Source organism: Cydia strobilella, chromosome Z, assembly GCF_947568885.1.
Source record: "Cydia strobilella chromosome Z, ilCydStro3.1, whole genome shotgun sequence".
Classification (NCBI taxonomy): domain Eukaryota; kingdom Metazoa; phylum Arthropoda; class Insecta; order Lepidoptera; family Tortricidae; genus Cydia; species Cydia strobilella.
Window position 1 is genome coordinate 1,884,239 of NC_086068.1, and position 23,953 is coordinate 1,908,191.

The following is a 23,953-nucleotide window of genomic DNA, read 5'->3' on the forward strand; positions in this document are numbered from 1 at the left end:
CAGTGACTGTGTCCATTTTTATACTGAGGTTCTATAGAAAGTAATGAGCCAACTGCCAGGATTTTTTTCTTTTTTTATAAAGGAACATTACAGGAAAGTTTGGGTAAACAAACAGGTAAAAAGTTTTGAAAGGAGCTAAAGCTTGATACTGGTGACAAGATATAGTTGGTCAAACCAATTTGTCATTCAATAACAACCAGGAAAATTATACTCATCCCGTTCTTTTGGGCGCTAGTACTTGTGTAAGACAAAGATAGTATGATTCTCTCTGTCTATGTTTGAAATGAGACAGTCCTTTGACAAACTATATAATAGTCATTCGAAAAGTTTAGAAACTATTTAAAATAAAAGGTTCAATTGTTTGTGATTAATATAACTTAAACTTGACTTAAAAAACGGATAAATAAATTTAATAGAAATTAGAAACAAAATTATGAACGCATTAATAATTAAAACTCAACATATGACATTATGGTTGCCCTTATCTGTGGTTTTGATTGTCTTAAATCCATATCCATAATCTGTGGTACTAAAGGGCTGCTGACTTGACGGATGATGTTTTGAAGTGGGTAGAAGCCAAATGTGTTATTTTTGTGATGAGTGTTCGTGTAATTTTTAAGGTAAATACGATTTATTTTCATTCCAAACTACCCTTTATAAATACACATATAGATTATGCTCGGATTGTTGACGATGTCGATGTATTGGTCAGCGCGCCGATGTCCTGCCTAGGTGGCATTTTTGATGTCAGATATTTTGGAATATTCTGGGTTTTGATCATATCACTATTATTGTTAGCATATTTGTCTTGTTGATGGCGATGCAATGTGAAAAAATAGTAGATTTGTATGCTGTGCTGGGTGGTTTGGACGGTTTCTGTGATTACGGCGAAGTCGAGTCTTGTGATGATGATTTGTGCCTATGCTGTGGGAGCATACAGCTGCTATCACTGATGTCAGAGGTTACATTGTACGTACATTTCTTTATCCAATTATAAGGAGGACCTTGAGTTAGTCACTGGCTAATATTTAGTGTTAATACGTACATATTTGTTATGTATATCTGCTTGGCGATGGTCACCTCTTGCATGTCATTCTAAAACAATAACATTGCCTGAACCTTTTTGACATAACATTCCTAAGAAACAGCTGTGCTCTTTGATAAATTCAACTACTCATATTTTTTATAACTACTAATGATGAAAATGTGCTTGTACTAAAAAAACCGGCCAAGTGCGAGTCGGACTCGCGCACGAAGGGTTCCGTACCATTACGGAAAAAAACAGCAAAAAAATCACGTTTGTTGTATGAGAGCCCCATTTAAATATTTACATTATTCTGTTTTTAGTATTTGTTGTTATAGCGGCAACAGAAATACATCATCTGTGAAAATTTCAACTGTCTAGCTATCACGGTTCAGGAGATACAGCCTGGTGACAGACGGACAGACGGACAGCGGAGTCTTAATAATAGGGTCCCGTTTTTACCCTTTGGGTATGGAACCCTAAAAAAACCCTGGCAAATGAAACATTGCACCAATCTAAAATACCATTGTGATTCAAGTATGCCTTATAAAATTATTAGATAGCATGTAAGACTCACTCACTCATGTAGAACTAGGGTCACCGACATAGCTCGCAGAATTGCAAACCTTAAGTGGCAGTAGGCGGGGCACATTGCTCGCAGAACTGATGGCCAGTGGGGCAGGAAGGTTCTGGAGTGGCGTCCGCGTACCGAAAGACGAACTGCTGGTAGGCCTCCAACGAGATGGAGCGACGACCTGGTGAAGGTCGCGGGAATTTGGTGGATGCGAACGGCACAGGATCGGTCGGAGTGGCGAGCCCTGGGGGAGGCCTATGTCCAGCAGTGGACGTCTATCGGCTGACATGATGATGATGATGATGTATGACTCAAATAAATGTGTGCCACAGAAAACTTTTGAACATGATAGATAAACAAGCACTATAGGGTATTTGACTGTATATAAAATTTATTATTTTTGCATGAAATAAAGCACCAGAAGATTAATGGAGAAACATAGACAGCAGTTATTTTTAGACACAATTTCTATTTTAAAACCCGTATGAAACTATAAATAGTAGGTAATTCAATTGTGACGTCACATGAGTGTTTCATATAAATTCCATAGTAACAATATCGTTTTGGCAGTTCAAAAAATAACACTGATTTAACTAGTAGTCAAATGCCCGTATGATGTTTTATCCAATGAGGGTCTGTATTAGAAAATAGTGAATATCAGTGACATTTACATGCACAATATAAAAAAAGTCAATAGTTGAGTCCACACAGAACTAGCATACGCGCGAGGCAATTTTCTCGTACACAAAATGGCCAGTGTAGACGTGTCTCGGCCTAGGCGGCGCGCGCGAGGCACGTCTAAAGGTGTCGATACAACACACTGTCCACACTGGCCGTTTTGTGCGTGAGGAAAATGCCTCGCGCGTAAGCTCACTCTGTGTGGATCAGACTAATTTTACACAGATCAACGTAGTCCCAGAGTAAGCTAAGTAAGCTTGTGTTGTGGCTACTAGATGACTATACAATATACATATAAATGGGGTAGGTGTGTCAGATTACGTCCAATTATAGGAGATGCCAACTTTGAAATGCGAAAAATAATAATAGTCCCAGGCAAGCTGGCCGAATTGCACCTTCCCAAATTCGCTGTTTTTTTACCTATGGTATCTGAAGCTACATAAACTAATTACAGACATAGATATACCAGAGCAATCTAGGAAGTTGTTTTAAAATGGGAGTGGAACTATGTTTGTATGGAGAACCGAGCTTGCCGGAGACCCTTAAGTACTCTTACTTAAATGTGTTATATTTGTTTGTATTGCTACTACTACTAATATGTTTTATTTTTAATGCACTACTTGCGAAATATCATATTTATGTAGATAGATCAATTTTTTACACATTAAGGTTTGCGATAAGTCTAAAATTGTGCGGTGTGGTAGGTTTATATTCAAATTATACGCAATTCTTTGTAGCAACTCCGTCAAGTGGACGAAAACTAGCACTGGACAGCAAACAGGCACAATTGCCCTCATCATCATGTTCCTCGCGTTATCCCGGCATTTTGCCACGGCACTGGGGTCCGCTTGGCAACTACGTAGGCACTAGTTTTCACCACAACACAATTGCCCTATCCTGTATAATATATAATAATATAAGCCTTTTATTCAGACATTTTTTTTTTTACAATTTGAGAGTTATGCCGTTTGGCAAAGGCCTATTCCATCCCTTTCCATTTTTCCCTGTCTCTCGCCAGTCTGGTCCAATGTCTCCCTGCGAATTTTACAATTTCGTCTTCCCATCCCATTTTTGGTGGTCCTTGTTTTCTTTTTCTATTTTTCATGAACCACCATATAATTCTCTTGCTCCATTTTTCTTTGCCCCTGATCGTATGTCCTGTCCACCTCTATTTGAGTGTTTTAACTTTAATGGTTACATCTTCTACACGTGTATTAGATCTAATATACTTGTTCATGATGTCTCTCAATTTAACTCCAATCATACTTCTTTCCATGGACCTTGGACACACTTGTAGTTTATTTAAGTTGTTCTTAGTTAGTGTCCAAGTTTGACTGCCATAGGTTAAGACCGGTAGAATGCATGTATTAAACAACCTCCTCTTTGTGGCTATATTAATTTCTTTACTCTTCATTACTTCTCTCAATGACTGACTAGCAGTAAGCAGTTAGTATAATATATAATTATACATAAATACTTATACTTATATACATAAGAAAATATCCATTACATACATAAGAAAATATACAGAGTGGGACATTTCTAGCGACTGAGCTGAAAGGACAGTGTTATTTAAGTGATCTACAATCGAGTTATTACAATCGCAAAGCTGGATTAAAAAGTAAAACAAAATCATTAAAATTAAATATGTTTATATCAGTGACAACCCTACAAAGTTCAATCAATCAATCAATTTTTCAGGTAGTATGGCTCCATCGATACTGTCGATGATTTCGCCAACGTCAAAGTGGGATCCACGTGGGATCGAATTAATGTTTCTTGATTAAAACATATCGGCCATAGCCAGTGTACGGTAAACAATAAAATTATGGGCCTCTAGGGCTCTAGCCAGACACGGTTAGAGGTAGATACCAAATGCTCTTAGAGTACGACGTTGTTCGGTGGTTGTTGTAGTTGTCTCATAAAACCGATAGCTGGATTTTACGAGAAGCACGTGGATTACCGGCCGTTTACTCCAAAATGGTGGTTAAACACGCTTTGAGATTAATTCTCCATTCACTGCACACTACCACATTAGATTACTGTATAATAAAGCTATCGATATTACACTTTAAACAATATTTATGAGCAAAAAACAAAGGAATTAATCACGAGGCTACTATCAAGATGGCGTTCGAACCGGAAGTCCCCCTACAAAGTTATTTACATTTTTAATTGACACATGCCATGTCATTCATTTCGGATCTACTTGCTAGGGTTGAAACATACAGATTTTTGCACAAATGTTTAACAAACTGTATCTCACAAACGGTTATAAATATTAACGTGATTAATAAGTGAAAAATAAAGTACGTAGCCTAAACAATTTACCGTTTGCGTAAAGGTCGTTCGTTCTGTTCCACCCTGTATACATAATTATATATATGTCAGAAACAAATATTTGTGATAGACACACAGATAGTACCGTTACCAGGATTCAAACCCGGGATCTCCTGCTTTTTATGCAAAGGGACTAGGATTAGAGAAATTAGATATCTCTACAACAGTGGATCTTAACCTTTGGTCTGCAAATTTATAACTAGGACAAACCTTTGTTGACTTAATTTGTCAATCAGTTTGAGGTCATCATAAATAAATAGTGTTGAGTGGTCCCTTATCACTGAAAGGTTTACTACAACTGCTTTGCCATCAAAAGCCAAATGGCATAAGTTGACGACCGGTCTGGCCTAGTGGGTAGTGACCCTGCCTGTGAAGCTGATGGTCCTGGCACAGGGTGGACACGCTATACATCAAAAATCACTTGCGTTTCTATGTGTGAACGGCACGTCTGTACACGCGGCATGCGTCATAGTGTAAGTTGCTTAAAAATAGTACTGAGCGACCCGCAAACGGCCGTCAATCTGCTGTCGCGGGGCGAGATAATTCGAGTCGGGGCGGGGCGGTGCGTGGCCGTTCTGTATGATAATACTATTACTTATTCTATGGTCCTGGGTTCCAATCCCGATAAGGGCATTTATTTGTGTGATGAGCATAGATATTTGTTCCTGAGTCTTGGGTGTTTTCTATTTGTATATTATATATATCGTTGTCTGAGTACCCATAACACAAGCCTCCTTGGGCTTACCGTGGGAGCGTGGGACTTAGTCAATCTGTGTAAGAATGTCCTATAATATAATAAAATAAAGTTGTTAATAAAGAGGACGACCGGTTGTGACGACCGGTCTGGCCTAGTGGGTAGTGACCCTGCCTATGAAGCCGATGGTTCCGGGTTCGAATCCCGGTAAGGGCATTTATTTGTGTGATGACACAGATATTTGTTCCTGAGTCATGGTTGTTTTCTATGTAACTATTTATATATTATATATATATCGTTGTGTGAGTACCCATAACACAAGCCTTTTTGGGCTTACAGTGGGACTTAGTCAATCTGTGTAAGAATGTCCTATAAAAAAAAACCCATTTATTTCAGGTAATAAAACTATGAAAACGGATTATATCGCGTATATTGAATTTATAATACATCCCGACGTTTCGATCTCTTTACAGCGTTTGTGGACAACGGGTGACTGAGGAAAACTACAAAATGCAAAAATACCCACATACTAAAAATAATGAACCATCATAGACTATAAACTTTAAGGCCGGTTGTACATGCAAAATCGGTTCATAAGGCTAGTTATTCACTACAATTATTTTTATGTAAAGATATATATAAACTACGATAAAAACTACGCCGGCTCCAACCCTACACCTCGGACCCGAGAAGATTTAATTCCCTCCTATATTGTAGGAGGGTATCCCAATATAGGACCCAACATATAAAGGAGCAAGCGAGACATAGACTGTGAGACCTTAGTGTTGGATGATGTTGGATATTCTGAGTATAATATGTTTTGAAACGATGTGTCCCGCCGAGTTTGTTGCCGGTCCTATATTGGGATACCCTATTCGGACTCACGGAGCATTCAGATATTTCGGATTATAGTATGTTACATATAATACTGGGCATTTTCTATGAAAAGGGACCTTATTGTCGATGGCGCTTACGCCGGACAGCGTCGCGCGGCATTGTATTTATATTGGAGCATCGTTAATAATGGCGTAAGCGCCATAGACAATAAGGTCCCTTTTTATAGAAAATACCACATATTATTTAATAACAAAATTACAAAAACAGAATATTATCAACAAAGTAACTTAAGTAATCGACCTAGCAAGAGCTTTGCCAGAGAATGGGGTCACTCGGCAGTTCGGATTACAGCGTTTGGATTAGCCTGTGTATGGATTATCGAGGCTGTAATATATATGTGCCGTTCTCAATCAAAAGGGTACATATTGTTGGTTGTCAATAAGGCGCTATTTCCATATAGCTTCAACTTGAAATCAAAAGAGTTGCTTGACGACTGCCATCTTGGCGACATCGAGTCGGGATTAATTTTTTGTTTTTGCTCATTAACGTTGTTTGAAGTGTAATACTGATAGCTTATTATGCAGTAAACTAACGAAGACGTTTGCGGATAATGAAGAATTAATCTAGATACGAGTTTATCCACCGTTTTGGCGTCAACGTTTTTTGATTTTGATGAAATTTGGTATGGAGAAGGATACAGGGTGGTTTTTATTAAGCATCATCATCATTTTGTGCAGTGAAACTCGCGAGATGAAGGTAGTTTCTGAATATGATAATTTTGTGTGTAGTACGAATATGTATATGAAAACATCTTCAAATGCCATTTATTTATATATGTAGCTACATAGAGTAACTTATACTAGAGTGGTACTGTCATAGTAAATTTTGTAACCCCAGTAAATTCACAGCCATCTGTGGACACACTTTAAAATTAAAAATGAAGATTTATAAAAATACGATAAAATGTATTTAAATATGGATAAATGATTTTTTTTATTTGCAATAATTATTTTTATGATTTTGACCCATGTTCTTTCACTGATATGCGTTAAAATTGTTAAATAACAAACGAAACCGTCAACGCCATCTATACAACAGTAGGCCAAAGCTAGTAGCGCCCTCTGAACGAGAATAAAATTTTCTTGATTTTCGAGGCACGTTGTTCCTTAGACTGTATCCATATTACGGAGTTATATCTATCTTTGGTAGCTATGAATTATAGAAAAAGAAATTATTATCCAATCGATTTGAAACTTAAAATTTACAAAATATAATAAGATTGTTACATAATGATTATCTTATATTTCAATGGTTAATAAAAAAAAACCGGCCAAGTGCGAGTCGCTCGCCCACCGAGGGTTCCGTACTTTATAGTATTTGTTGTTATAGCGGCAACAGAAATACATCATCTGTGAAAATTTCAACTGTCTAGCTATAACGGTTCATGAGATATAGCCTGATGACAGACAGACGGACAGCGGAGTCTCAGTAATAGGTTCCATTTTTTACCCTTTGAGTACGGAACCCTAATAGGCGTATTAAATTAAATTAAAAAGCTTTTATTTCGTATTATACATATATCTGTAGCAGTACATATTATTAAAATTAAAAATCTCTTGTCTGTTGCGTTGTCCGACTACGATGACAATATTATTATAACCTAATCCAATTTACTAGACTGCCTACATCGCCCACGCTGTTAACTGACAGTTAGTAAACCTTATTCCTATAATCATAAGGTCCAATGATGGACATTTAAGTGTTGCTGTTTGTACTGTAGATGATATTGATTATAGCTTACTTATGACACGTTACTAATTGTTACAAAAATATACATGGAATGTATACTAGACTGTAATTTTTAGGGTTCCATACCCAAAGGACCCCATTACTAAGACTCCGCTGTCCGTCTGTCTGTCTGTCACCAGGCTATATCTCATGAACCGTGATAGCTAGACAGTTGAAATTTTCACAGATGATGTATTTCTGTTGCCGCTATAACAACAAATACTAAAAAGTATGGAACCCTCGGTGCGCGAGTCCGACTCGCACTTGCCGGATTTTATTTTTTTTGCCAGATGATATCGGTCTGTCAGTTAGAACAAAAATTTGGCAGTTCCCAACAACTGACAGGCCGATATCGTCCGGCGGACTGATAGTCAGTGGGCCCCTTTATATATGGGAAATAAGGTCATGTAAACATGTTTTTGTCACTTTGTCCGTATCGATATTTTCACACGACTGTACATACAACGAAATATAATTATAACAAGATAACCTCCTTTTTTAAAGTCGGTTAAAAATGCTCAACGAGGGAGAGGAGTGTTAGGGTCGGCAACGCGCATGTAACTCCTCTGGAGTTGCAGGCGTACATAGGCTACGGAGACTGCTTAACATCAGGCGGGCCATATGCTTGTTTGCCCCCGACGTAGTATAAAAAAAAAATGATGACCCACCCTATCTTTAAACAACTGGGAGCAAATCAAATTATTTTATTAAATATTTTGATTTGTGGTTTTTAAGTAGTCACACTACTATATACATATAAATTATAAACTGTAATAGATGTCATATATTAAAGAAAAAGTGACAAAGCCCTCCAGTGGTGAAGGCCGGATTCGAACCGGCGTTTTTAGCTATCGCGGCTAACGCCATGAACCCCTAGGCCACCTCGCCACGGCGGTGCCCGTCCGAATTTCTCGACTATATGCCATCTTAGTAAGACCAAAGATAGATATAACTCCGTAATAGATGGATACAGTCTAAGGAAAAAACGTGCCTCGAAAATCACGAAAATTTGATTCTCGATCAGATGGCGCCACTAGTTTTGGCCTACACTCGTATAGAGGGCGTTGACTGTTTCGTTTGTTATTTATAATTTTAACGCATACCAGTGAAAGAACATGGGTCAAAATCATATAAAAATAATTAATGCAAATAAAAAAATCATTTATCCATATTTAAATACATTTTATCGTATTTTTATAAATATTTATTTTTAATTTAAAAGTGTGTCGACAGATGGCAGTGAATTTACTGGGGTTACAAAATTTACTATGACAGTACCGCTCTAGTATAAGTTACTCTATGGTAAGACTAGGCGTCTTTGACCAGCTCTAAGGGCAAGCAGTTCGCGCTTGCACCTGGGCTTTGTCACTTTTGTTTTAATATATGACATCTATTAGTTTATCACCTTATCTTTATTTGTATGATTCCTAACATGGTTTCATTTTCTGCAGAATGCCAATCCAGGCGCCACAATGGACCGACTACCGGAACTGTCCAGTCTGCCGGCGCGAGTTCGGCGCTCCGCCCCAGAGCCCCGTCAGCCTCGGCTGCGGCCACACCCTCTGTAGGCACTGCCTCAAGAACCTGCATAAGAAACAATGCCCTTTCGACCAGGTAAGCTCTTGGTACTCGTCGCGTACCGCCGGCGGTACCAAAGCAAGTTGAATGTCACACGCGCTAAATAGATGTCATGTTTGTAAGGACTATGACAGCAGTCTTTATAAAGTCCTGACGCTGTGTGTGTGTGTGTGTGTGTGTGTGTGTGTGTGTGTGTGTGTGTGTGTGTGTGTGTGACTGCCTATACTGCCTGCACTGCATAATACCCCGGCCACATACTCGACGAGTGGCATGGGAAGTAGGCAGATACCTACGTCTCCGCTATTTTTAGTGTTCCGTGCAATACTTTGTTTTGACAAACGGAAAACTTATTAATTCATTTGTGAACTATTGTACAACATGGTTTTTTTTTTGGCTATTTTCTTAAATAACTTCTAAACTATTTAATTTAAAATTACAGCAAAAATATATTTGAGATTCTCACAACAAGCTCTTTCATTTGATATGTAACACGATATAGTTTGAAAAACTTTATTCTTTAATTTTCCGATTTAGCCCCCATAAGTGGCCCCCATGTTTAAAATTCATTTGTTTACGTTACATGTTCGTCTTTGGGTCACAAACTTACATGTGTATCAAATTTCAACTTCATTGGTCCATTAGTTTCGGAAAAAATAGGCTGTGACAGACAGACAGACAAACGCACGAGCGATCCTATAAGGGTTCCGTTTTTCCTTTTGAGGTACGGAATCCTAAAAATTAAGAAAAATCACATATGAGGTAAAGTTTTTGAATAGAAACTTTTACGGTACATCTGGTGCTCCATTACGACACCCTGTGCTATAATAAGCACATTACGTAACTACGTCGAAAATTTAAAGGGCCATATGTACTATAAACGTACGTTACACGTGCGAATAGTAATTCGCAGCTCGTGTCGATTTAAATTTAAAACGTCACTCATTGCGAATTTCCTATAATTGATAGTAATTTCTTATCCTGTCTTCTTCTAAGGCCAGGATTACACTTGTAAGTTTTACTTACGTAAGTAGGGACAAAGCTATTTGCTAGAATGAGATAACGATATTCATATATCATTCTGTAGTATAGCTATAGCTGTGTCCTGTATCCTGTCCTAAGGAGTATCGCTTAATAATAGGCGTGATGACATTTTTTTATTAATGTTATCAATCGATCAGGTTTGTTTTTGGGATCATTATTATTCATCACGACGGGACTTAATCGCGTAAAATAAGTTTTAAATTTACCTCCGACGTTTCGAGGACGGCGTTGTCCCCGTGGTGTCGGAGAAGACTGGCTAAAGTTAAATAAACCTGATCGATTGATAGCATTAATAGTACATTACTGCAGGCGCCCGGAAAGAATGGCTTGCCGGCTGAGTAGGTATAGACCGTAGTGAGGCCGGATAGTAATACGAAGCCGGTAAGCCCTTTTCACGGCCAGGCATGTATAGTGCTTTTCTCAAACATATTATGCAATGAAATAAAGAAAAACACAACTCAAAAAAAAAAAATTCTCCTTCGACATGGCGGCAACATGTTATTATAATTTCTTCGTCGCTATTATCATCGGAACTCACATTGAAATTTTATTTATAAATATCAATCACAAATATAAAATCCAGCTACTCGACAAAAATTTTTTAATTTTCCCTCCAATCCCTAGATCCCTACATAATGTTTTTTTTACGGATGTCGTGCGTATTTCGCGTGTGTAGTGTTCGAATAGACCTTATTAGGATTATTATACACAACCTGATATAGTTGGTCAAACCAATTTGTCAGTAAATAAGAACAAAAAATAAATAAATAAAATACTATACTCATCCTTTTCTTTTTTGTGTTAGTACTAGTGTAAGACAAAGATAGTATGATTATCTCTGTCTATGTTTGTAATGAGACAGTCCTTTGACAAACTATAAATGCAGGGGATCTTAAATATTGTCTATGGTCTCTGTTGACTTAGGTTAGGCCCCATTCGCACGAGCATTCGCTAATCAGCGAATTTGACTCCACACTCGCGTTCGCGGCTTCGCGCCGCTTAGTATGGAGCGGGCTATACAGATTAGTATACTTAATATCAGTTCGTGTGTAATAGGCGTTAACGCGGATATTTTTGGTCCGATAACCATTCAGCCAGTAGAAAAAAACTAAAAAATATAATTCAGTTGTTTAGCCTGTTCACGAACACAGACGCCATGTTTACATTAAAATTAAAAAAAAATTTACTTCCCGGCCTAGGCCTTCAATTTCGTATGAAGATACAGTTCTCTTGAGTTGCTCCGCCCGAAACGTGATACTTTGAAGCCTGTTTTGACGCACATAAGGACGATATTTCATTGCATGTTTGAGAAATAAAAATTTGTCATTTAGCCTACTGTATGGTGAAAATTGCGGGTGCCTAAATACTTTTGAGCGGTAGTGTATTTTACTAGATTTTGTTATAAAATCACTATTAGGTTACGTTCGTATGTTCGACACAGTGATGTTTTTATTATTATTTACAGACAGTGATACAAGTGGAACCAGAAGAGCTGGTAGTCAACACAGCACTCCTCCAATTGGCCGGCTACACGCCCCCCTCCCAGCCCTACCACCCACCCTGTATAGCGGCGCTGTGCGAGCGCGATAGAAGAGCGTACGACTCCGTCGTGCGATGTATGGAGAACTTGGCCGTCATACTGAAATATACGGGCAATGGTGAGTTTATACATCCTTGTCTTACTTACCCACCCATGTTAAGTAGGATTGCCATTTGTATAGGTTTATCTGTACTTATTCAGGTTTTTGACCTTACTTACCCATACATGTTAAGTAGGATTGCCATTTGTATAGGTTTATCTGTACTTATTCAGGTTTTTGACCTTACTTACCCACACATGTTAAGTAGGATTGCCATTTGTATAGGTTTATCTGTACTTATTCAGGTTTTTGACCTTACTTACCCACACATGTTAAGTAGGATTACCATTTGTATAGGTTTATCTGTACTTATTTAGGTTTTTGACCTTACTTACCCACACATGTTAAGTAGGGTTACCATTTGTATAGGTTTATCTGTACTTATTTAGGTTTTTGACCCTACTTACCCACACATGTTAAGTAGGATTGCCATTTGTATAGATTTATCTGTACTTGCGCCCACATAACCCAACGTCGCCTAAAATTTATGGTCTGCCTAAAATTCATAAACCTGACTGGCCGTTAAGACCGATAGTCAGTCAGATTGACTCGCCTACTTATAAACTTGCCCGTCATATGTCGACAGTATTGCAGCATTTCACAGGCAAGACTGCGAGTTATATAAGAGATTCGAGGCATTTCATCAATTTGCTAACGGATATTCAGCTGTGTGAAGACGAGCTTTGATGTAGCGTCACTGTTCACGAATGTACCAGTGGATGAGACAATAAAGATAATATCAGACCTTTTAGCTGCTACAGACATACCTACTGTGTACATGGACGCTATTGAGTTGTGTGTAAAATCTGGATATCTGATGTGGCACGGTGACTACTACCTCCAGGTTGATGGAGTGGCCATGGGCTCACCGATAGCTCCCGTGGCTGCCAATATTTTTATGGAATGGCTGGAATGTAAAGCTTTAAACAGCGCGCCTGTAAAACCGAGATATTGGTGTCGCTATGTGGATGATATTTTTGCTATTGTCTCAAAGGATGGCCTACAGGAGCTCACGGAATATGTGAACACTTTACACCCTAAAATCGGGTTTACGGCGGAGGAGATAGATGGGAATTTACCATTTTTGGACGTCCTAGTCATGCGAAATCTCAGTGGGCGTTAACAAACAACGGTGTACAGGAAGCCGACCCATACTGACCGCTACCTAAGGGCTGATTCACACCACCACCCAGCTTATTTGTCTTCTGTGCCGAGACTGATTAAATAAAATGAACGCTTTGAGTTTGTGTGATCCACAGCACGTGGATCGCGAGTTGGTTCACGTTAAGCGTGTCCTGGAAAGTAACGGTTACAACTGGAGGCACAGTAATCGGATTGCGAATGCATCTGCGCGCCCACGACCGCCTGTGGTGGAAAGACAGCCTATGTACTTGCCTTACATTAAGGGTGTGACGGATAAGATCGGACACTTGTTACGCCGTAAATATAGCATCAAGACGATTTTCCGCCCGCACGCGCAGCTTAGACGGTGGACGCGTTCGCCAAAGGACAAGGAGCCCTTAAATGTTCCTGGGGTGTACAGGATTTCGTGCTCCTGTGGGAAGTATTATATTGGGGAGACCGGCCGGAACATTTCGACGAGACTTTCTGAGCACATACGCAGTATGAAAAACCGGGACGGCCAAAGCTCCGCAGTGACAGAACACGTACTGGATTCGGACGCGACGCACTATATTAGGTTTGATAGGGTAACCGTTCTGGCGCGAAAAAAGTTCTTCGTTCAACGAAAAATACGGGAAGCTATTGAGATCAGTCGTTATCCGAATTTCAATCGTGACAGTGGCTGGTTGGTGCCGCCTAGTTGGAAAACGGTTTTGGGTACTGCGTCGGTGGTCAGTGTGGACTGGCCTTTAGCAAGTGACTCAGTGAGTGTTGTGTGCGATCCGACATTTGACAAACGCAATACGGAGGGTAGAGCTATCCTCGCAACGGTGACGTCGCCGGCACCGCCGACGCCGTCTGTCGTGAGCGGCCGGACGAGTCGGGGCTTTGGCCCGCAGTACACGCCGCGCCCTCGACCAGTGAAGACGTGTTGTGGCTCCGTGAAGACGGTCCTCGTAAATTGGACCGAAACATGTCGAGCTATTCGACTTAATAATACGTGAGTGACCCGGTTTAAAATAATCTAATATGTTTGAGTCTCACGGGAGTTTTATAGTTTATCTGTAGTTATTCAGGTTTTTGACAAGATTTGATGTCGCATTCGTCAGATTTCGGTACAAATATAACATGTCAAGAAATTTTGACCAACGTCCACTTAATGTCATTGTGCAATCAGCATCATATAGATATTGACGGCCAGTCAGTATTAGTTTAATTTTTTTCATGAAATTAAAGAATTTATGTTTGTATTTGAATGTGTCTTCAACATTTTTAATTAACAGTATCCAACAACACCGTAGCCGGTCGTCTATCCCGGCCGATGCAACGCAAGCTTGTGACGCTTCTACAATGTTGCGTCACAGACGAGGAGGGGCGGGGGCGGTGCGCGCGGGCGGCGAGGTCATTAGGCGAGCGGAGCGTCACTGAGCTCATACTGCAACATCAGGTAAGTGACGGTTATATAATGTTGCGTCATAGATGAAAAGGGATGCGGGCGATGCGGTCGCTAGGTGAGAGAAACGTCACCTGATACTGCAACACCAGGTTAGTGATACGTTTAGTGTTGCGTCATAGATGAGGAGGGGTGGGTGGGGGCGGCGCGCGCGAGCGGCGAGGTCATTAGGCGAGAGAATAAGCGTCTCTGAGCTGATACTACAACACTAGGTTAGTGATACATATAGTGTTGCGTCATAGACTGGGTTTCAACTCGCTGGAGGTAAGGCGTAATTTTGCACTTCTCACTACTGCTTGCAGTATCCTGCGCGGGGAATCGGGCTGTATCGCGGAGCAATTGGTACGTCTGTACGTTCCCTCACGGACCAGAATCGATTTCAGACCTCGTGACCGTTGTCTCCTGGCAGTCCCGGTTTTGCGTACTGTATCGCGTAGGAATTCCCCTGGTTCGTTCTTTGCTCCTTTTGAATGCGCTCCTTGCATCAGCCCCTCAGTGTGATTTGTTTGCAGGCAGACAGGTGGTTGTGCGTGATGAATGTTTGAGGTTTTGTGAGAAGATGGATGCACGTCTTTCAACTGTTTAAAATGTGTTAATTATTTATTTTTAAATGTTAGTATTGTAATTTGTGATAAATTGTATATTGTTTCTTTTTCTTTTTGTATTTTCTGCGTAAGTTAGCAGTGGTTTGGTATTTTACTGTCATACTGTTTTACTTGTTTGATAAAATAAAGAAATAGATGAGGAGGGCTGGGACCGGAGCGTCACTGATTGCTTAGAACTGTGCTTGTGTAAATTGAACATATCTACATAAGTTTATCTACATAATATAATTATTAATAATAAATAAGGGCTGTTATATTATAAAAAGGATGTTAAGTAAATAAACTGATTTTACGGTTACCCTAAAAAAATATTATGTCTATATTCTAGAATCCACAACAACTGAGCGCGAACCTATGGGCCGCCGTGAGAGCAAGAGGTTGCCAGTTCCTAGGGCCCGCCATGCAAGAAGAGGTCCTCAAACTAGTTCTACTGGCACTTGAGGACGGTTCAGCACTGTCCAGAAAGGTAATTTTATAAATGCTTTGAGTTTACTAAATTTCACGTTAGATGTCGCAAGTACGGAGCGGATCGTATAACGCGCAAGCGTTTGTTTCTCGTAGTTTTATGAGGTGACCGCGAACCATAGACACAGTATATACAAGTAGTTATAGACGCGCCACGGAGCGACCAGGCGTCGTAGCACGGTACGCTTATCACCATGCCTGTCACGTTCTAACAAGTATGTGAGTGCGAAAGTGACGGACTTATTGATAGGGGAACCATGCTGCGCGGGCTGGGGTAACGGAAAGAATAATCATATAAAATGTTTGTATTTTTATGTCAATGTAAATTTTATTTGTGTGTCGTTGGCGTACGTGTCGCCATTAATTTTTTAGATTAAGCCAGGTCCCCACAGAAAACCAGCGCCACGGTTTGCCGCGGCACTATGCTGAGTGGGGATCCTTTTTGGCGTCCAAATGTTTTTTGTCTGCATGCTTTTCTTTTTTATGTACTATGTTGTGGCGTCAAATAAATGTATTTTCTTTCTTATTTCTTTCTTTCAAAATTTGGGCAGCTTAGGATTGACTAAAAACACGTCAGTGAAACCGCTAAGTTAGTTAAGCATAGGATTTTTTCTTATTCACTCTTATAAATTTCATTTCGCCATCTCCTCCTGTGATGCCACCCGGTCGGTGATAAGGACAAAGCATGGCACTATTTTCGCTTTCCTCTTATAGGAATCGCAATAAGACTATCTTTCTCTATCAAAGAGTGTCAGGCCCTTGCCGCGAACGTACGGGCTGCCGTGAGAGCGAGGGGCTGCCAGTTCCTAGGGCCCGTCGTATAGAGGTCCTGGGGGCTACCGCGAACCACGCTCGACGTGTTGCCTCCCTGTCACACTTACGTACGAATTTACAAGTGCGACAGAGAGGCAACACGTCAAACGTGGTTCGTGGTAGGCCACTTTGATACTAGTTCTACTGGCCTTTGAGGAGGAACGGCACTGTCCAGAAAGGTATTTCTATAAATGCTTTGAGTTTACCCAATTTACCGTTAGATGGCGCGGTTCCGTACGGAGCGTATTGTAAGATTACTTACCCCCACTGCAAACAAGTTTCTATGCGGGGGGGTCAGTTATGTCTGCAGCTTGCTGTACTTGTACAACGCGCAAGCGTTCGTTTTTCATAAGGTATTTTTAGAATGAGCCAAATCCTGATTTACCCGATTTGAGCAACCTAAAGAAACTTTTTTTTTTTACTTATTTATTATTTTAGGTGTTGGTGATGTTCGTCGTCCAGCGGTTGGAGCCCCAGTTCCCTCAGGCGTCTAAAACGAGCATCGGTCACGTCGTCCAACTACTGTACCGCGCGTCGTGTTTCAAGGTAACGGTTGTAGACGTCAGACGTCTTTACACAACGGACGTATATACACGTCGGACGTTTATACACGTCATACGTCTATACACGTCGGATGTCAATACTCGTCGGACGTTTATACACGTCATACGTCTATACACGTCGGACGTCTATACACGTCGGACGTTTTTACACGTCCAACGGTTAGAGTCCCAGTTCCCTCAGGCGTCCAAAACGAGCATCGGCCACATTGTGGTCCGACTACTATATCGCGCGTCGTGTTTATCATAAAAGTGATGACAAATATCATGGCACCTAAAAATGTGGGTGTTGAAAAAAAAAAGTTTCTCAGGTAAAGTTTATTGCGGTTAATTGTCTTTGTGACGGCCGGCATTTGCAAGCTAAGATAAGGAATCCAAAATGCATCCTAATTGTTTATCTTAATGGGGAGGCGAAGCTTAGGCTAAACAACAACATATAAACTGTCCTCACTTTCCATTATTAAGATAAAGAATCCTAATTGCATCGTAATTGGTTATCTGTATGTGAAGTGGTTCACCGGCAATGTCCCCGATTGTTACATAACTATAAATAAAATTAAACAAGTATTTGGGGGCGCTATAAGATCTAACATAGCTCTAAATTGAGCAAACCTTGTACTGTGGGCACTAAGTGATCATATAAATCACAGATATAAATATACCATAGATGACGCAAATGCATCTACTTCGCGTGTCCGAACCCCGAGAAATCCTCGGGGTTGACCGTCGCTCTTGACAGTCCACGCGCGTCAGTTGTTGCAGCCGGACGTCCGTGAAAACTTAAAAAATGCCTCGTTGCGTGATAATTAACCGCAACAGCCCAAAAATTGCGAGCACCCAAAGGCAAAAACATATTTCTTATCACCGTTAAGTAATTTTAAAATTATATTATGCGTAATTTCTGTATGAAAAAGTCGGCACGCTTGGTTTCAATACTGCATCATCTAGCGTGTATATTAAATCTGTGATATAAATACTTATATTTCTAGAAATTTTATATTATTTTTACTTAGAATATTGATGTTAGAAATGTTATTTTTGTATGGCCACTTGTAACTGTAACTGAACTGAGGATATCGCAAAATTTGTCAGAACGAAAAAACTAAAAAAGACAGCAGACTTTTCTAATGTCAATATAAAACGGACGCATGTAAAATTATATAACACCTTTGTAAATACCTTATCTTTATAAGACACCAACCCTTACCACCTTACCTTTATCAACAGGTCTCAAAACGCGAATCGGATTCGTCCCTTATGCAATTAAAAGAGGAGTTTCGCACGTACGAGTCGCTTCGGCGCGAGCACGACGCGCAGATAGTCCAAATAGCCACCGAAGCTGGGCTCAGGATAGCCCCGGACCAGTGGAGCGCGCTTTTGTACGGTGACACGGCGCATAAGAGCCACATGCAGAGCATTATAGGTAAGCAACACTCCAAATAGCCAACATAGCCTTATAGCAAAACAGTCCAAATAGCCACCGAAGCTGGGCTCAGGATAGCCCCGGACCAGTGGAGCGCGCTTTTGTACGGTGACACGGCGCATAAGAGCTACATGCAGAGCATTATAGGTAAGCAACACTCCAAATAGCCAACATAGCCTTATAGCAAAACAGTCCAAATAGCCACCGAAGCTGGGCTCAGGATAGCCCCGGACCAGTGGAGCGCGCTTTTGTACGGTGACACGGCGCATAAGAGCCACATGCAGAGCATTATAGGTAAGCAACACTCCAAATAGCCAACATAGCCTTATAGCAAAACAGTCCAAATAGCCACCGAAGCTGGGCTCAGGATAGCCCCGGGCCAGTGGAGCGCGCTTTTGTACGGTGACACGGCGCATAAGAGCCACATGCAGAGCATTATAGGTAAGCAACACTCCAAATAGCCAACATAGCCTTATAGCAAAACAGTCCAAATAGCCACCGAAGCTTGGCTCAGGATAGCCCTGGACCAGTGGAGCGCGCTTTTGTACGGTGACACGGCGCATAAGAGCCACATGCAGAGCATTATAGGTAAGCAACACTCCAAATAGCCAACATAGCCTTATAGAAAAATAGTCCAAATAGCCACCGAAGCTGGGCTCAGGATAGCCCCGGACCAGTGGAGCGCGCTTTTGTACGGTGACACGGCGCATAAGAGCCACATGCAGAGCATTATAGGTAAGCAACACTCCAAATAGCCAACATAGCCTTATAGCAAAACAGTCCAAATAGCCACCGAAGCTGGGCTCATGATAGCCCCGGACCAGTGGAGCGCGCTTTTGTACGGTGACACGGCGCATAAGAGCCACATGCAGAGCATTATAGGTAAGCAACACTTCAAATAGCCTTATAGCAAAACAGTCCAAATAGCCACCGAAGCTGGGCTCAGGATAGCCCCGGACCAGTGGAGCGCGCTTTTGTACGGTGACACGGCGCATAAGAGCCACATGCAGAGCATTATAGGTAAGCAACACTCCAAATAGCCTTATAGCAAAACAGTCCAAATAGCCACCGAAGCTGGGCTCAGGATAGCCCCGGACCAGTGGAGCGCGCTATTGTACGGAGACACGGTGCATAAGAGCCACATGCAGAGCATTATAGGTAAGCAAAACTCCAAATAGCCAACATAGCCTTATAGCAAAACAGTACAAATAGCCACCGAAGCTGGGCTCAGGATAGCCCCGGACCAGTGGAGCGCGCTATTGTACTGAGACACGGTGCATAAGAGCCACATGCAGAGCATTATAGGTAAGCAACACTCCAAATAGCCAACATAGCCTTATAGCAAAACAGTACAAATAGCCACCGAAGCTGGGCTCAGGATAGCCCCGGACCAGTGGAGCGCGCTATTGTACTGAGACACGGTGCATAAGAGCCACATGCAGAGCATTATAGGTAAGCAACACTCCAAATAGCCAACATAGCCTTATAGCAAAACAGTACAAATAGCCACCGAAGCTGGGCTCAGGATAGCCCCGGACCAGTGGAGCGCGCTATTGTACTGAGACACGGTGCATAAGAGCCACATGCAGAGCATTATAGGTAAGCAACACTCCAAATAGCCTTATAGTAAAATAGTCCAAATAGCCACCGAAGCTGGGCTCAAATTTTATCTAAATCAGTTTAGTTGTTATCGAATCCCCGTACAAATTTTTGGGATAAAAACTATCCTATGTTCCTCCCTGGGACTCAAACTATCTCTATACCAAATTTAAACTAAATTGGTTCAGCGGTTTAAGGGTGAAAAGAAAAAAAAAGGATGTTTTTCATATTTTTTGTTTTTACTTCGGACTGGTGCCACTTTCTTATTCTATTCTATTCTAAAAAAGGGGAGATTCCTTAATTTTATCCAAAAAAATATTGTATACCAACTATATATATAAACGCAATATTTCACCGACAAAAACGCAATTTTCTTGTTTTGTCCATACATACAAAATGGTCTCTCAGCGAACTTGACGTCACGTTCACTTATCGTTTTCTTAGGAGCGTTTCGCGAGTGAAGTACGACTGGTCGGACTTTGACTATCATTTCTGACTTTTGTATTGCTTTAATACGTTTTCAACCAAAAGGTACCACATTGTCGCTAGTCGATAAGGTTTATTTCAAATTGAAGCTATATGGAAATAGCGCCTTATTGACAGCCGACAATAAATACCCTTTTGGTTGAGAATGGCACATATAGATATTATAAAAATAAACCTGATCGATTGATACCATTAATGAAAATTTATTCCTATTCTCATTCAATAGATAAGCTCCAGACGCCGCAGTCGTTCGCTCAGTCAGTTCAAGAGCTGTTCATAGCTCTCCAACGCACCGGGGATCCGCAACAGCTGGTCGTGATGAGCATGCATCTGGACAGACTCGCCACCATAGACGCCAGTCCAGGTGACCCTTTTTATATCCATCGTCATATGACGTTTTTTTAAAGGTACCACTTTGTCGCTCACCATAACGACGATTGCTTGTATCTATGCGGATAACCTGTCGGAACATACTTATGGCAAAGATAGATATAACTCCGTAATAGATGGATACAGTCTAAGTAAAAAACGTGCCTCGAAAAATCACTAAAATTTGATTCTCGATCAGATGGCGCCACTAGTTTTGGCCTACTCTCGTATAGAGGGCGTTGACGGTTTCGTTTGTTATTTAACAATTTTAACGCATATCAGTGAAAGAACATGGGTCAAAATCATATAAAAATAATTAATGCTAATAAAAAAATCATTTATCCATATTTAAATGCATTTTAACGTATTTTTGTAAATCTTCATTTTTAGTTTTGAAGTGTGTCGATAGATGGCAGTGAATTTACTGGGGTTACAAAATTTACTATGACAGTACCGCTCTACTTATGGCAAACCTTGTGGTACCTTTTTTCTTGAAAACGACACATATGCATAATGCTCTTAGAATGGTTTAAAAATAGACCCAAAGACGGACATGAAACGTAAACAAATGAATTTTAAACATGTTTAAACTTTTGGGGGGTAAATGAGAAAATTAAAAAATAGTTTTTCAAATTATTCCGTTACCCAACTATCGATATCAAAAAACCGGCCAAGTGCAAGTTGGACTCGCGCACGAAGGGTTCCGTACCATTACGCAAAAAAACACGTTTGTTGTATGTATTCATTTTATTCTGGTTATAGTATTTGTTGTTATAGCGGCAACAGAAAAACATCATCTGTGAAAATTTCAACTGTTTAGCTATCACGTTTCATGAGATACAGCCTTGTGACAAACGGACACACAGACAGCGGAGTCTTAGTAATAGGGTCCCGTTTTTACCCTTTGGGTACGGAACCCTAATTAAAAAAATGTTACAGACTTTTGAGCAAGAGCAAGATTCCTACAGTTTTGTGTTGCCGCGAAAATTTGCCGCGCCGTTGAATCGGAACAAAGCAAGTGCTGCCATCTTGTGGGCTACTTTGGAAGCATAAACTAATAATAATAATAATAAAAGACGTTAACTCAAGAAGTTGTAACATAGGTACATAATAAAAGTACACACTACTACACATTTATGCCTCGCGCCAAAAATCTGAGGTCTCCTGTGCTGCCCCCTACAGTTTATGCACGCTCCCTATTGACCTAACATTATTTTTTTAGATGCCAAGAGCCCCTCATGGCAGCAGCTAGCCGAAGTGATGACCTCCCTAAAGGAAGTAGTCTCCGGGCTCATACACTACTTGCAACGGAGCACCTTCCACAACCAGAAGCCCCCGGAGCCCTCCACTAGTGAGTACTGGCTATGTGCACGACTGTAGTGACACTGAAGGCAGTGTCCGGGCTCACACTACTTGCAGCGGAGCACCAGAAGCCCCCGGAGCCCTCCACTAGTGAGTACTGGCTATGCACATGACAATAGTGACACTGAAGGCAGTGTCCGGGCTCACACTACTTGCAGCGGACCACGTTCCACAACCAGAAGCCCCCGGAGCCCTCCACTAGTGAGTACTGTCTATGTGCACGACTGTAGTGACACTGAAGGCAGTCTCCGGGCTCACACTACTTGCAGCGGAGCACCTTCCACAACTAGAAGCCCCCGGAGCCCTCCACTAGTGAGTGCACAACTGTAGTGACACTGAAGGCAGTGTCGGGGCTCACACTACTTGCAGCGGAGCACCAGAAGCTCCCGAAGCCCTCCACTAGTGAGTACTGGCTATGCGCATGACGATAGTGACACTGAAGATAGTCTTCGGGCTCATATACTACTTGCACCAGAGCACCATCCACAACCAGAAGCCTCCGGAGCCCTCCACTGCATGATTCTATTATCCCTAACAGCATTTATACCTCATTATGACGTCAGCAACGTCATTATGACGTCAGTAACGTCATTATGACGTCAACAACGTCATTATGACGTCAGCAACGTCATTATGACGCCATAATTACGTCATTATGACGTCGCTGACGTCACTGCTACCTGGGATGTAATTGAGCGCTTCAATCGCCAACAAACTGGTTACAGTTTGGCGATGCATAAAGATACATAAAAAAGAAATTGGATAGGTGGATACCATCCTTAGCAGGGCAGCTTAGTGCATCGGCATCATTCCGATTTTATTCGTGCTTTTGATATTTTGACAGGGCATGTGGAAAGGCCCTAATATGTGACCCTCGTTCCAGGTCAACCCTCCCCCCAAGCCGCGGCGACCACCCCCACCCACTCCAAGTACAAGGTGTCCATGTGCCGCGACGCCGCTGCCCGCTCGTTTTGCCCACGCGGCAACACCTGCACGTTTGCCCATTCTGAGGAGGAGCTGGAAAGGTATGATGTGTCTTTTAACCTTAATATGTACATTATTTTTTCCTATTTGGCAAAATAATAGTAGGAAAGCCATATAAACGATGGCACAGATTATATAAAAGTTCTTACGAACAGATACTTATCTTTCAAAGAAAATGCAAATACCTACCGTTTTGATACCTACACAAAAATACAATGGAGTGACCTTCAACGCGCCGCTCCCCGCACCGCGCGCGCCGACACAACGCTAGGGTTGCCGACGCTTCTTTCAAACACTCGTGTCGTAAAAAACATTACCTACATCTTTAAAACAACTTAATAGTACCTACGTAGCTTGTAACTATCGTAAAAATAATAACTGTAGGTGTAAGTACCTATATTGAGAATGTCTACTTAGTTTTACTCATCTGTGGAAAGAGGAAAAAACGATATTTTTTATTTGTTTTGTTGTTTCTTCATCCATCCACACTACAAGCTGTGTTATTTGTTCGTTACGAA

The 23,953-nt window shown here is 41.1% G+C and overlaps 1 protein-coding gene across 1 annotated transcript; it reads left to right on the forward strand.

Moving 5' to 3' along the window:
- The first annotated feature begins 540 nt into the window (after positions 1-540).
- Positions 541-23,534, forward strand: LOC134755054 (roquin-1). Its single transcript, XM_063691531.1, has 10 exons — positions 541-969; positions 9,387-9,549; positions 12,020-12,212; positions 14,600-14,763; positions 15,703-15,840; positions 17,091-17,198; positions 18,440-18,635; positions 20,947-21,084; positions 22,312-22,440; positions 23,335-23,534. Exons 1-10 carry the CDS (start codon positions 815-817, stop codon positions 23,532-23,534), a joined length of 1,584 nt encoding a protein of 527 aa, XP_063547601.1. The 5' UTR covers positions 541-814.
- The last annotated feature ends 419 nt before the right edge of the window (positions 23,535-23,953 follow it).